Source organism: Pristis pectinata, chromosome 14, assembly GCF_009764475.1.
Source record: "Pristis pectinata isolate sPriPec2 chromosome 14, sPriPec2.1.pri, whole genome shotgun sequence".
Classification (NCBI taxonomy): domain Eukaryota; kingdom Metazoa; phylum Chordata; class Chondrichthyes; order Rhinopristiformes; family Pristidae; genus Pristis; species Pristis pectinata.
Window position 1 is genome coordinate 11170095 of NC_067418.1, and position 16663 is coordinate 11186757.

At 40.0% G+C, this 16663-nt stretch overlaps 1 protein-coding gene across 2 annotated transcripts in view; it reads right to left on the bottom strand.

The window, feature by feature from the left end:
• The window catches only part of ano1a (anoctamin 1, calcium activated chloride channel a), a 224268-nt gene that overhangs the window by 137571 nt on the left and 70034 nt on the right, over nt 1-16663 (bottom strand). For both annotated transcript variants that reach the window (XM_052029183.1, XM_052029182.1), the window contains 2 exons: nt 12411-12698; nt 3091-3189 (listed from right to left, as the gene is read on the bottom strand). In XM_052029183.1, the coding sequence (XP_051885143.1) occupies nt 3091-3189; nt 12411-12698 (387 nt within the window). The remainder of the gene's footprint in view (nt 1-3090; nt 3190-12410; nt 12699-16663) is intronic.

Sequence of the window (16663 nt, forward strand, 5' to 3'; positions counted from 1 at the left end):
CTGATAGCTCTCTTGCCTTAATATCAGTGCTTTGGTCTAAGCTCCAGTGCGGATTTCTGGTCAATATTCCAATGCAGTACCAAAGGGTACCGGCATTTTTTTTTTTTCGGTATATCATTTCTCACATGGGAAGTTAAACCAAGGTCCCATCTACCTTCTGGGATGGTGGATATTGATGCAATGAAAACGTTTCATTTATCACATATCACTTCATGAACTCACTGAAATTGGAAATGCATTGTACAAATTTAAGCAAATGGTTTGGCAGTTTGTTTAAAAAAAACAAACCCCTCAAATGCAATTAAACTTAATTTTGGCATTTTTTGTTATTGCAAATCCTATTTTTTTTTACATTTATCACTAATCCACATCCTTTCATCTTCCTGCTCCAGCTCCCTCCTGCACCACAGTCCCCGAGCATTTTAACACTTTTCCATAAGCTCTAACCAGGTCTCTCTTTGATGTCAACTTTAAATGTAGCAGGGAGTGTGTGGAATGAGGCCAAAGAGGATTGCTGGCAGTGGGAACTCACAACTTTGTGCAGAAGTGCACAGCAGCAAGGGGAAGCCTACGGGCAAGACCAAGACCGTGCTAAAAAGGTGAGAAAGCATCTGGGCAATAAACAAAACATCAATGTTTCCTTATGCCTGTTCATGCATAACACGAACAGGAGAAGGTATCAACATTCAGGACTGGGGACTGAACTTTGGGACTGATAGTGGTTCATGGAGTACTGGCCCATACCTGTAGAGTTTGTGTATAATTCAATACTTAGATCAAGGATAGTTAATGCAACTCAGTGACAAGCTTAACTTTCTTCCCTTTCCTAGCCTCTTTTTCACTCTCTCTCTCTTCTTACCTTTCACCCATCCCCCTGTGGATCTGCTCTCCCCTCCCCATCACTATCTCTTACCTGCACCTACCTATCACCACCTTGTGCCCACCCCACCTCACCTCTTTTGTCCACCTATCACTGCTCTGCTTTTCCCTCTTATATAATCGAGCTTCCCCTTTTCCTATCTTCAGTCCTGGAGAAGGGTCCTGACCTGAAACATTGACTGCCTGCTTTTCTCCACGGATGCTGCCTGGCCTGCTGAGTTCCTCCAGCATCATTGTGTTTTGCATCTAGATTCCAGCATCTGCAGTCCTTGGTTTCTCTTAAATACATTTTGTATGGCCTTCCCCTGTCTAGAATTTTAAACTTCTATATGGGGTCTAATTTGGAGGAGGTATTAAGTATTTTCTCACAGGTTGTCAATAAAAGAAATAAAACAGCAAGATGATCACTAGGATGTGCTTCTTTCATTTAATTGCAAGTCTGTGATGTCATACCAAGACAATCAATTCTCACATAAAGGAGCAGACCCGTAATTTGTATTAATTATGCATCTAGGTTCATACTTGATTGAAAAATTAAGAGCAAAGTCTTGAAGCAAAATGTCATTGTATAATGGTTGGCTGTTAAAGAACTGAGAACACAGTCAAATATATTCCCAAAGTATTGGTATCTGCATGGATCATGTTCATTTAATATTAATAAAATTTGTGTTCAAGGAAATACTTCATTTTGTTCTTCCTGAAAAGAATTTTACAATTTTTTTTTTATCTGTCACACAAGTGGAAAGTTTTCAGAAACAATGTTAGCTCGTGAATGAGCCAAAGGGACCCAATTCACACAAATACAACGTGCACTAAATGAAGACTAAAGACTGCCGAGTGATTATGACCAAATGTTAGATCCCTTTCTGTGTAGCAACAACAATTTAATAACTTTCATCTGTGTAGGAACTTAGGATTCCCCAGAGCCCTTCACATCATTTTTACCCCTTTCTCACCCAACTCCATCACCTCTTGAAATTTAATCTCTCCTTCCCACTTCATTGACTACAGTTCTCACCTCCGTCCACTGATTCTCCCACTTTCCCCACGCAAAACCTGCTACACCTTGAATATTTCCCTGTTCTACTAAAAAGGTCATCAAACATTAACCAGTTCTCCCTCCACAGATGCTGCTTGACCTACTGAACATCATTTTGTTTCCAGTATCAGTAGCATTTTGGAAAACTGTCATCATACTTGCAGTTTATGAAGAAAGCAAATGGGTGAAGTACAAGCAATTTTTAAAAAAGTGTTATGGACCAAGATCACGGGAGAACAATATTGGAGGGGAGTACTCTGCTTTACAAGTACTCCCTTCTCTCCTCCCACCCACCTGCTCCCCCAATTCCATAAAAGCATTTAGTTTGAATACTGCACAAACACTAACTGCATTTTTGTGTTAAAATAAAAGTGACCCATGGCTCCAGTGAGTTTACCAAAGGCTCCGTAGCCAACTCAAAATCTGCCTGTAGCGCAGTAGAAGGTCAAAGTCCACTGTTCAGTTCTGGTCACCTCATTATAGGAAGGATGTGAAAGCTTTAGAAGATATAAGGGGGATGTCAGGGGTAAGTTTTTTTTAAAAAACACAGAGTGGTGGGTGCGTGGAACGCACTGCCGGCAGAGGTTGTGGGGGCAGATACATTAAGGACATTTAAGAGACTCTTAGGTAGCCACATGAATGATAGAGAAATGGGGGGGTTATGTGGGAGGGAAGGGTTAGATAGATCTTAGAGCAGGATAAAATGTCGACACAACATTGTGGGCCGAAGGGCCTGTACTGTGCTGTAGTGTTCTATGTTCTAACCACAAGGCGGACCAGTGTCTCATGGAACTCTCCATTCCCATGGGCAACTGGAGAACCCTGCCCACAACTTGTGAGGAGAAGCTGGGTAAAGACCGGCACAGTCGCTTCAGAGAACTGCCAGAGTGCTCAGGGTGGGCACTTGGCTGTATATGAAGAATCATTCCAACCTCCACCTGGTCAGTCAAGTTGTGGCCACTGTAGGAAGGTTGACCCCACGTAACTGGCTCTTCTCAGTCTTGCCAAGCATCAGTGACTGAACAAATGTTCCCTTCCTTTACCCTTCTGTAGCCTGATGTTGTTAGAACTTGAATGTTAATTTAATAATATTGTTAAGACTTCAGGAATACAACCAAACAACTGGAATGCCTTCCAAGTTGAGATTAATGACATTAGGTATCACAACCTACCTTTTTGGTGGGCATCTTAATCTTGAGAAATTCTGCCTCTCTGCACAGCACGTGCCACGGTGTGTGTATCTTCACAAATCCTAGGCCATAAGCTTTAGTCTGGGAGGAGGAAGAGCACAGCAAGTTACTGTAGATTACAAAAGATTACCTCATTCACAGTTACTTTTTGGGGTTGTGTTGATGCTTTAAATTCAGCATCGAGTTGCTGTTCCCTACAACTGCCTGGAAATTCCCCAAACATGGCAAATCATTTATGTAGACCAACTCCACTCTCTAGTATATAACCTACAACTTTTTCGGGAAAGGAATGGTCACAATGGATCAAATTCAGGCATTTTATAAATGATGAGTTATTTGGGTGCTGTATTGGGACTCAATTTGACCCCTCTCGACTAACCTTTTCTACACTCGATTTGCGGTGCCCAATATCACCAGAGAGCGAGAGAGAGAGCGAGAGAGCGAGAGGGAAAAATATGTTCCTTTCTTCAGAAAGCTATCCCACAATATGGGTGAAAACTGTCAGGGACTCAGTTATTGTCATCTGTAAATAATAAATGGTATGCTACCTGTTCTCCCTCATTTTCATACATTAGTCTTCCCACCTCACTTCATCCCATTTCATGTTCCTTTCCCTTTGTTACTTACTTCTCCAGCATGTCAGGAGATCTTTTGTGAAAATTCACTTGATTTTAATGTTCAGCAAATAGTTAGACATTGATAACATGATGAAAGAAGAGTCCATTCACCACTGAACATCAAGGCCAAGTCCAAAGGAATAATACAGGATAGGAAAACATGTTTGCTCTATTTTTCATTGTAATGTATTGAACTACTGGTTTGACAATTTCAAAAAACCCAGTAGAAAAAAAAAGTGTCCATAAACCTCACCTAAATGGAAAACCTCTGGTAATTATACACTGAACATTCCTGCTAAATGCTCTACCCAAATAACACTCCAGACAGATCCTCTCTGCTGGTCCATTATCCTCACATTTACTGCAAATATTTGCCTTCTCCCAAACATTATAAACCCTCTCAGATGAAGAAACAATTAGACCCAAATCTTTCGGCAGTCTGATTGAAACATTACCTGCTTCACATGAGCTGTGCAAAAGGTAGGCAGGAAGATTTACATGTTGGAGAGACAATGTATGGCAATTCTGCACGGATACAGGGGAAATACTCCATTCTTCTGGAAGGCCAGTAGAATATAATAGTTCACTTGTCAGCTACTTTTGATAGTGGAATAACTATAGCATCCTCATCAGCAATTGATGTTTGTGAATATTTAAAAAAGACTTCAAGCAAATTGACTACCTAGTGATGTTTACATTCAAATAACCGGATGAACTGAAGCTACACACCAGCAAATGCTGGTGTGGGATACATTTATACTTGCCTGATGCTAGAGATTTACCAAAGCAAAAGTCAATTAACTTTCTAACTGATAGATCCAGAAATACACACCAACAGCAGAAAACAATACACGAGAATCACAGTACAAAGTTTGACAGATCACCACCACCAGACAGAAATCACCAGTAATCAAGGCAGAGACAGCAGAGCTACAGCTAATGAAACAAGTCAGAATGACATGGTGCGAATAACAGCAATAAATGGGTGTGATTTGTAATGTCGGAAGCACAATGGTTTGATGTTTTAAATCCAAGTCGATTTTGTTTTTAAACCACATTTTATTAGGATATGGGAAGAAGTGCAAATTTAAAATTTATAGACTTAGAAATAGAGTTACCAAACCAATGCCTGTTTTATTTTTAAAAATGCTGTTATTCACCCAAATGACTCAACAAAAATGATGAACTGGGTACTCTTCATATAAAGATCCAACAATTTCATTTATGACTCTCTTTCATCTCAAGTTCCTTTAACATTCCTGGCAGTCTGAGAAGCAGATCAAACAAGAACACATAATAAACAGTCAAAGGACTGAGCTGCAACCAAACTTGGTCATTCCAATCACAGGCAGCTCTCAACAGGTCAAACATTCAGATTCAGTGCCATGAAACTTGAAGTACAAATATATCACTGAATGATTATTTTACCTTATGATAGCAATAAGGTTATTCTACTTAAAATAAACAGTAAAACTATTTTATTCATGCTCCCACATTGTACATCCCACAATGCTCCCACATTGTACAGTGCAACCCAAATTTTTAGCACTTGCCCAAGTAATTTTTGATGAGATTTTAAATAAAGCTCAGAAAAGGATTTTCCGCATCCAAATGAATATTTGTTGCTGGTGTTCTATTCTTAGAGGAGAGATTGAATAAGATTAGGCAAAGCTCAATGGAATTTAGAAGCATTGAGAGTTGACCTCAAAGGCGAGTTCTGAAAACAATTGATATGCTGGATGCTGAGAGGCCAGCAAGGCTGGATCATCTGGAACAAGAGGACAGTCTCAGACTGAGCAAGTCAGAATGAGGGGAGGAGAAATGGGTTTACACAGAGGTGGAGATCTTTGGAGTTCTCTAGCCCAAGGCTATGAAAACTCAATCAACTGCATTCAAGAATGTAAGAGATTTTTGGACATTTAAAAGATAGAGGCAGACACAAAAAAAAATCAGGCAGCAAAATGAGCATGTGGTATTTTAGATTGTATTAACCTACTACATTCAAAATATCTTTACCCATTCCAATTCTACCATTTAATAGCACTTATTTTTGGTAGGGTAAAGCAAAATAGATTTCAATGCAAATTAATTCAAATTGCATCCAAAGGCAACAAGCCAAATTATAATTTAATTAATTCCATTTAAGTGGAACAACTCATTAGTTGGATACAAGTACTGGCTACAGCAGCTGAGGGGTTACAAAATTTGGAACCGAAGTTGGCAACATGCCTTCAGCATGTAATATTTGTAACATAAAAAGATCTTGCTGTGCAAGCAAGTTAAAGTGGTTAGGACAGACGTATAATCTTTTCACCAGATGAGATTTATGGTAATGCGCATGACAAATGTTGAGCTGCAGTTTTCTTAAGTTAATACACTAAAAATGCATATGACCAACAAGTCACAGGGCTCTATTCCCACATCCACCTGCACCACCCCATTCCAAAACTGGCAAGGATCCAAAGATATATGCACACTTTTGGGAAACAATACACTTGAATAAATGGGGCTGAAATTGCAAAATGAAGTTCCATCAAAAATAGACAGTGAACTTACGATAGAGACAACTTTCTCCTTGCAGACCCACGGGTAAACTGATACACTTCAGAAGTTGCTTACAAGCCAAATAACTGCAATACGTAATGTGTACCAAGTCACACCAATCCCTGGTCTGTGCTGAGCAAATGTACATCATGGGACTGAGAAGTGGCCAACAAACCGTGGCAAGAGCCAGGTTGCCTGATCCCATTTCAGCAGAGTACACTGGAAAGTTCATGTGTACATTGGACAACACTGGGGGCGAACTTGTTCAGATTACACTGCAGGAACTCCTGTAAGAATATCCACTCGAATAAGCTACAGGATTTGGCAATCAGGGAAAGGGGGATGTTAAATGAATTTTCTTTAGAGTTAAATTAATTACTAAGCATTAGCTACTGCAGCCAATGTGCAGAGCAGAAACATTAACTGTTTCTCTCACCACAATTATTGCCTGACCTGCCGAGCATTTCTTTTTTATTATCCATAATCAGTCCTACTTCCAAAGCATTTAAGTATTACCTTCAGACTGTAAATTCAAGTGCCTTTTTCTTTCTTACCTCATGAAAGAGTGTTGACAGGTATGTTTTAGAAAGCCAAGGACGTAATGCAGGTAAATAGGATTGGTATAGATGGGTGCAACAGTCAGCATGGACATGGTTGGTTGAAGGGCCCATCTCTGTGCTGTATGCCTCTATGACTAAGTCATGAAGTTATTGCTCCCCCTTGTTACAGAGATCACATTTGCCCCAAGCCAACACCAGAACCTTTCACGTCAACAACAGCTTGCTTACAAATGGTAAACAGGCCCTTTGCTGACAACTTCCGACAACAAATTTCAACAGCAAATGGAGAGGCTTAGAACGAAAATAAAACAGAAAATGCCAGTAATACTTAGAATTTCAGGCTGCATCTGTGGGAAGAGAAACAGAACTAGTGTTTCAGGACAAGAACTTCATCAGAGCCCTTAGAACCGTGAACTAGGTTTAGAACCATGTTGATATTAACTGGTCAGAGGAATTAACCAGTGTTAAAACCAGGGCCAGCCAGACAAATCCAAAATAGCTGTGCACCTCAATTCTTAGTTTGTGGTTTCAGAATGTTAGCTATTTTAGAATGAACTTGGTCAAGTACTTGGGAGCATCTCTGCTGTGGGAGAAAATATACACGAGTAAATTATTGGCTTGACTGACAACCTGTAGCATCTGAACTATTTGGTTTAGAGTATGCTGAAAAGTGATCAAGTTTGTAAGATGAGTATTGGGTACTTAGGTAATTAAAATGATCTATTTCATGAATATTATGCTCCCCTTTGTTCCTCAGCATGGAGGTTCCAAATTCCCACAGCCCATAAATATTTAAATTCAAATCAAAAATGTAATGGATTTCATGCAAGGATGCTATCCTCTTCTCTCTGCTGCTCTGGCACATCCGTTCCCATGATGAGTCTTTCCATTTCAGCACATCAGAGGTGCCCCCTTTTTTCATTAAATGGGGTTTCCCTTGCACCATCAATGCAGCCCTCACCCACAAGCAGAACCTGGAGTCTCCGTCATGGATTTCAATACCCCTAGGCAAATTAGACCTTCTTATGGGAGTGGGGTGACAATCCTATTGCAAAATCCTGCACCAAGAGTCACTGCTTGTTGGGGGAAAAGTGGAAGAACAGTAAAATTGGGAGTCGGTGAATTAAGTACCCAATTCGTGATTTACAAGAATCATTTTGTCACTAACAAAAGGAATAATTGGTTGAATTGTGCAGCAGACGACTATCTACACATTAGCTAAGTCACTACAAAGGCTATGGCTACCAGCACCATGTTACTGTGTAATTGCTCCTACCAGTTGCTGTGGATCCTCATCAGACTGCTGCTGCATGGATGCAGAGCTATTAGCTCTTCTCATTACTGGACTGGATTCACAGCTGAGATCATTCTGAACATCAGGGAAGCAGCAGTGGGGGAATAATATAAAAATGACAAACAACATACAAGACACACAGTTCTTAAGTAAAATATCAACATCAAACGTTATACACAGACACACACACAATATGTTCCAGCAAACTGCGATCAGCTGCACTTTTCACGGCTTTGCCATTCTCCATTATATTTACGAATCTGTACAGCTAAAGTTATTTCACCAGTGCAAGATTACAGACGATCTTACATAAGAATATTGAAGATAATGGAGGACTATTTTCTTAAAGGCAAAGGCCATCAATCTGATTGAAAACCTATTTTCAGAAGTAAAATTAGACAAAGTTACTAAGATGAAAGAAGAATTGGGATCATTTTCTTTGGAATGGAGGTGGCTGGATGATAGATGGGGTGGGGGGGGGGGAGAAGAGCTGGGGTGGAGAAAGCACACATGAAAGATTTAATTAAGGTACACTAAATTTTGAGGGGCCCAGGTGGAGGTGATAAGTTGGATGCATTTTCCTAAGGGGAGTGAACAATTAGGGACATATATTTAGTTAAACAGGGTCATTATAGAAAGAGGTTATTATAGTTGCTGATTATAGTGAAGAGTTGGAGATATTTTCTACCACCCCCCACCCCCTCCTGAGAATGGTGGTATCAAGAGAAAGAGTGCTGGAGGGAGAAAGCTTGACAAAAATCCATGAAAGTACCTCAAAAGGCACTTGATGTATCATAACCTTCAATACTCTGGATAGCTTTGCTTTTGGCAGTTTTGGACATAATAGGCTGGATGGTTCTTTCTGTCACACATTTGAATGAACCTATAAATAGCTTTCAATGGTTAAAACAATAATGAATTTAATTGGATAAGTAATATTTGTTCAATGCTTTCCTGCAATGGCTGTGATGAGAGTCATTTGAATTCAAAAGCAGGCTGGCTTTTGCTTAAGTGCAGCTTAAACACCATAACAAAAAGAAAAATATCCCAGGGAGCAAGTGTCATTTTAAACTACCCAGCTTTATATTGCACCTTGGGTAATAAACTTCCAGAAAGACAAAAGAGCAAATGTATCAGTCCAAAAGATATTCTGAAAATTCAGTGGCGAAGCAGTTCTGTTTTATATCAGTCAGGTGTATCAAGTAAGCAGTTAAGTCCCATGATATAATACACTTAAGTACTTCGTTTAAATTCATTTAAAATTTTTTTGGACTAGTTTCAGTATCACGCACACCATATTAATCCTCAAGGTAGAATGGTAAGCACATTAATTAGTGCTGTCTCAACTCCAGAGACTCTGGTTTAATACTGACCTCAGGTGCTGCCTCTGTGGAGTTTGTGTTCTCCCTATGACCTCATGGATTTCCACCAGGTGCTCTGGCTTCCTCCCACATGCCAAAGATTACTAGCAACAATAAATTACCTTTTAGTCTAGGTAGTGGCAAGCGTAGCAATAGGGAGTAGATAAGCAGCGAGAGGAAATAAGGCACAGGGCTCTAGGGAAATGAGAGGGGGAATGGGATTGCTCTGTTGGAAGCTGGTTTGGACTGATGGGCCAAAAGACCTCCTACTGTGTCACAATAAGTGGACAAAAGGAAGCAAGTTCCAAATGACTCAAAAGTCACAATATATACATCAGGCGAGGTAAAAGGGAGAATCAAATATAATTGAAAAAAATAAGTTGCACAATATGATTTATAATAACTTGAGTACATTAAGCTCCTGGGAAAACTGTTACATCAGAAGAAAAATATGAAGCAGCTATAATTAAACATCCAATAATCTGAGTCATATAAAGTGCCGAAATTCCAAATTCATTCAGAACACTGACAGTGTGCATTTTCCTTTGGATTAAAAACAAAAACAGCAATAAATTGAAGTTGTTAGAAGTGGGGTTTCTGTAGAGTTGCAGCTGGATTTCCAGTTAACTTATGTACACAGAAGAGAGATAAAGACAATTAATCATAATTAACCATTTAATACCAGTTATAGTAGTTAATATGGAATAGAAGCTCCATTTTTCCTGTTGTGGAGTTGAAATTGATGGATTAAAGATTAACAAAATCTAGTGCATTAACTAGTTTGTCCTTCTCTATCCATTTTCCACACCAAGATCCTTCTGGCAAGTTTAATTCTTGCTCCCTTTGGAATCTGGGCAGTTACCCTAACCCACTCATCATTGTTTCCCCAACTCTTTCTCACCTAATCTGACGTTTCCTGTTCCATAGATCACAAGCATAAATTCCCCCCTATATGTCTGCTACCTTCTCACCATCTCATCCCAACATTTAACCTGGGGTTTAATGAGCTAATAACTGCTGAATGAGTTGTCTTCTCTCACCCTGGATACAAGGTAAGGGTACATCTGTGCAGAACAGTGGCCCTGGACAGGGCTGAGCAGGACATGGACCAAGTGTGATTGTGAATCACAACCACATGCAGATTCCCCTCCAAGATGCACACCATCCTGGACTGGGAAATGTAGCATTGTTCTTTCATTAACACAGAATCCAGGTTCTGGAACTCCCTACCTACCAGCATTCATGACTACTTTTGCGAGAAGCATGATAATGGTTTTAGAACATGGCACACCACAACCTTCTCAAGATGGGGAGAGCAATAAGTGCTGGCCTCACTGGCAATGCCCACATCCCTAAAAATTAATTAGAAAAAAATCTCAGTAAATAGTGCACTCAAACCTGGGAACAAATTTTTTATCTTGCATCAACATTAAACTGGATGTTGTAGTACTAGTAGAATTTCAAGTATATTATCTTCAAGTGCATAGATAAATCAAGTGCTTGCTGACAGTGGCAATAAGGGACTCTCTCAAGGGAAGGTCTTGTAAATTAAAAACAAGTTCACATGCTTTATGGGGTATATTACATGGGAGTAAAGAAAAGTTTACAATAATCAGATGATGCAAATTTTTCAAGGAAAATGAATGAATCATTTCCTATCCCTTTGCTGATCACACTTGGCTTTATTCAAGAATCAATTTAGAATTTGACAGTAAAGGATCAGAGTTGGTGCTCTTGCCTCAAAAGAATACAGGGTCAAAATATTACCAGATAGACCAATTATTTATACATTATCAATACAGCTTTAGTCAAAGCTTTGTACATGCAAAGACAAGGAAAGTGGCAACAGATGATGAATATCACTGAGGAAGTGGAAGGCCACATTGCCAGCGAGTGATGCTCTGGTAAATTATGGGGTTCTAATGCTGCTGCAAGTAGAGGCAACGACCACCTGTTTCCCAACCAAAATAGTTAGTAGCATGAAGGTAGTGTGGATCACTTGATCTCCGTTGATCAGTCACTTTGTTAGAAAGTTGAATCGTGCTGCTAAAATGTTAACAATCATATTTGCATTGGACAGGCTCGGCATAAAGTGGAAAATTCAAAATGATGATAAGCCTTCACAGCGGGACAGTGGAATATCTCAAAATTCCCACTTAAAATAGTGACGGGCTTCATGAGAGTGCCAAAATCCACATTCTCAAGTCAGTTCAGAATGAAAAGATCTGTGCACTTGGATCGAGTATGATAAACAACGGCGGGGCAGTATGGTGTCTCTCCAGAGCAGAGCCTCTAGTCGATACTGGTTGGAACACTGAAATGATCAAATGCAAGCATGGAAAGTACTCAGAACAATGCAAACAGGCACACACTTAACACATTTTAAATTCCCCTCGCTTCCATGGAGGTATTAACTCATTGCAATTAGCTGTGACCACTTAACACAGCAACAAAGCTCACTGTTATGCCCTTGGTAACATATTTGATAGACATTTGTAACTGCATAATAAGGTAACATAAATGAGGCTTATCATATTCATTCAATAGCTGCAGTAAACAACAGATTTTAATTCGATCAGTACCATTAAGTGTTACCTGGCTGATGGTTACTTAGTTCACAGTCAATAAAGATGGAGGGTAGTTCACCTTTCTAACCCCTTTACAGTTCTACTGTCCATATCAAGCACCACATTAAACTGCTGTTCAGACTTGCTAAGATTTTCCACAAAGGCTCACCAAAAGAATTTGACAAACAGTTCTTTACTATTAGTGGAATATCCAGATACAAACTCTTACTTTCCGAGGACTCTCTCCCATTTAGAAAAGTCAACACAAAGAATGAAAGATGCCCTTAAAAAGATTGATTGAAAGTTGGCTCATAACCAGCTAAAAAACTCAGTATTAACATGAGCAAGTAGGACATTACCTCCTCATCGCTCTCTAGTTCCAGTCCAGCTTCAAGGAGATTTAGTTCGAACTCTTCCCGGCGCAATCTCTGGTCATCCTCCGGGAAATCCGACGGCTGCATGTTAGGTTGAACGTCCACTTCCTGCTGCCGACTTCCTACCGAACCCCGGTGGCGTGAACTTAACCCCTTGCGGTTTGATTTCTTATACTGATATACCAGCACATAATCCACATGGCGCTTTCCATCTTGGAAATACAAGCCACTTGTATGACGAGCATCCTGGTCTGCAGAAAATGTATTCAAAACCTGAAGAGAACCAACAAAAAAAAGAAAATTTCACATGGAAGCTCCCTTTTCATTTCTGTTCAAAGATTACACAGCCAATGATTGCATGTTAAGCCAATATATTCCATGGACCAGGAGAATCAGACAAAGTAGATAGTTCAAAACCCTATGTGCCCTTGCACTTCCAACTTGAATCTCCTTCAAGAACTGTGCTCCTCCAAATTTGGCCTCTCATGCATCCTAAAATTTCCCCTCACTTCATTATTGGAGGCAGAATTGTTTGGGAAATCCTTCTTTTACCATACTCCTATCTCTATTTGTCCCATCAAATCCTTGTGTGGTTAGTTCTCAAAGTCTGACTGGCTGTTGAATAAACTTGATGTTTCATTACATTAGAGTTTACGAGCTGGCAGAGAAGGCTTCAGTTCTGACATTAGCACCAGCTGTGGCTCAGTTGGACACTAATTTCTAGAGTGACTGTATTCAAGTCTTACTCCAGAACAGAACACAAAGAAAATCTAGGTCAACAAGCCTGAAAGTGGCACTGCAGGTAGACAGGGTAGTGAAGAAGGCTTTTAGCATTCTGGCCTTCATCAGTCAGGGCATTGAGTATAGAACTTGGGATGTTATGTTGCAGTCATGTTGGTGAGGACACATTTGGAATATTGTGTTCAGTTTTAGTAACTCTGCTATAGGAAAGATGCCATTAAGCTGGAAAGAGTGCAGGGAAAATTTATGAGGATGTTGCTGGGACTCAAGGATCAGAGTTGAGCAGGTATTGGACTTTTTCATTGGAGTGTAGGAGAATGAGGGGTGATCTTATAGAGGTGAACAAGATCATGAGGGGCATAGATAGAGTCAATGCACACAATCATTTTCCCCAGGGTTGGGGAATCAAGAACTAGAAGATACAAGTTTAAGGTGAGGGGGAGAGATTTAATAGGAACCAGAGGGACAACCTTTCCCACCCAGAGGAATGAGTATATGGAATGAGCTGCCAGAGGAAGTGGTTGAGGCAGGTACATTAAAAACATTTAAAAAAGTATGTGGACAGGTACATGGGTAGGAAAGATTTAGATGGACATGGGTCAAAGACAGACAAATGGGACTAGGTGAGAATCTTGGTCAGCGTGGAACAGTTGGGCCGAAGGGCCTGTTTCTGTGCTCTATGACTCTAAGCCTGTGCTGAGGCAGTACTGAAAAAAAGACACCTGGGTCCTGTCTGCTCTCCCAAGTGGGGAGATCCCATGGCACCTTTCTGCAGCTGTGAGGGGGAGTTGTCCCTAGGGCTCTGGCCAATATTTATCCATCAACATTTCCAAAACAAATTATCTAGCCATTGTCACAATGTTGCTTCTGGGAGCTTGCCACGCCTAGATTAGTTGCCACATTTCCAACTTTACAGGAATGATTACACTTCAGGTTGTACTTAATTGGCTAAGAAGTAGTTTGGGACCTTTTAGAAAGGACTATATAAATGGAAATCTTTCCTACTACCTTAAAGGCATCCTCTCCTGAAAAATGAGTTTTCATTTCCCGAGTTAGCAATTGTCATGGATCCTTCAAATGAAGTGACCCATTTAACACTAGCCATGAAGATATGAGTTATTGGATCAAAAAGCACCCCAACAGATGGGGAAGGTACAAAACCTTCCTTCCAAGATCTCTCCAACCTTCATTCTGCCATGTGTCAACCTCAGAACCTTCAGCAGAAAGTATTGTATACAAAAACCTCAGTGCTCTATAACTCCCAAATCTCCAAGAGAAAATACTAAAGTAGTTCACATATTGTATCATTTATTTTCCTTTTAGCTTGTTACTGTGCTCTGGTGGTAGAAACAGGTACGATCGCAATGTTTAAGAGGCATGTAGGCAGACACATAAACAGGTACTGGATAGGAAAATACAGACCATGTACAAGCAGACGAGATTAGTTTAGATTGGCATCACAGTCAGCACAGACATAATGGGCTGAAGGGCCTGTTCCTGTGCTGTTCTTCGTTCTAACATTTATTCAGCTTAATGAAAACATACCAAGAATCAACTCTGGCTCGTACTTCAGCTAACAGACAGACACCTGTGACAGGAACTCTTTCAAAGCATGAGGCTTAAGACAAAATCACTCAAGGTATGATTTATTTTCTGGGTATGTAGCAAATGGCATGCCTTATTAATGGAATAGGGTGCACTGTCTTCTAGGCTCAGAGTGGTGATTGGAACCAGCAGAGACAGATTGGTGGAGTTGCTTCAATTATACTGGCAGATTTCAATAAGCTGGCTCCAGAGGTTTCATTTCTTCCCCCCGCAAAACATCTACACCTTACATATAATGATAAAAGGTGATTATTTCACTAGCCCGAGGTTTAAACAACTGCTGATTTTTTTTTAAAAACCCTAAAATATTCAAACATCATCAATCATCGATTAAAAATGTGCATTTCACATGTTGAACGTTAGTCCAATGGTTAAGACAGTTGCCTGCAAGTCAGAAAGTGCTGGGATCAAGTCTCACTCCAGAGTTCTGAGCACTAAAGATGAAGGCTTCTGTTCTGGTGCATTACTGAAGGAATGTTGACTGGGCATGCTAAACCAAGGCCAAATCCACTCTCTCAAATGACCATTATGTCATAGGTCTTATTGTTAGTGCCCTGACTAATTTTTCTCCATCAATCAAGATTTTTCATAACAGATTATGTGGTCAATATCACAAACCTGTTTATAGAAACTTGGGGTGCGCAATTTAACCGAGTTTCCTCTAATTAAGCACCTGATTGGCTGGGCTGAAGGCAATCTATAAAAGCATATTTTTCTTTTTTTGGAGTAAAGATGCTTCCAACTGCTCAATAATGTAACTTAAAAGAGATACAACACCACCCACAGCATTACTAAGTGATTAAATTATTCAGATAATGCCCAAAGGGTTGGCTTATTGATCAAGGGCACACAATCAAATCCCACAATGACCGAAAACTTACATTTTTACAACGATTCAACTGGTGAGGGGTTGGAAACAAAGAGGAGCTGTGTGATTAACACCCCTATCCCATGAACAAATAAGTAAGATCGTGGGAAACTTCCAATTGGACTGGTCTCACGATTAACAATCAAATTACAGCTACCAGGCCGTGCTCACTGGGAACTGAGTTGACATGATCCAATCTCATTTATTGAAGATCCAAGGAACTGAGCTGAACACAAGAACAAATAGGAAATAGCCCAAATGTGGAATTACAAGGAAAGCACCAACAGTATAAAATTAAAAACACATTTGCTGTACTCCAGACTTTTGACTGAAGCCGAATTATCCAAATTAGACTGGCAAGTGCAAGAGGCAATGAAAGAGCAGGAGAAAAGATGGGCAACATTACTGAAGAACAAAGATTGTGATTCCTAGAGACCAGCTGGGGATGAGAGGCACGTTAATGGAACTGGGTTCTCCAATTCATATTTGGTCTTGTATGAGAAAACGAATGGGATCAATAATCAAAAACAAATAAAAGCATACCCATAGAGATATAGTAAATGACAGGGAACAAGACATTGGAATGGGAACATTCTGGCCAACTCTGCAACAATGGCAACATTGATTGATGAACAATGGACAAGGAGCACGATGCCAGTCTTTTAACATTAAAAGGTCAACAGTTACTTGGAGGCTCCTTTATAACCCAGGACAATGGTCTCAAGTCAAATAAGAGAAATATAGAAAATGCTGGAGATACTCAACCAGCCAGGCCACATCTATGGGAAGACAAACTTAACATTTCAGGGTGGTCAGAAGGGTTGCTCTGATGAGGGGTCTTTGACCCAAAACATTAACTGGTTTTCTTCCCACAGATACTGTCTGACCTGTTGAGTACCTCCAGCATTTTCTGTTTTTAAAATTTCAGATTTCTAGCATCTGCAGTTTTTTTTTGATTTTTCACAATTTGGTCTCAAGCTCACCTTGTTAAGGAAGATAGACAGTAATCCAGTCAGCCAAACTT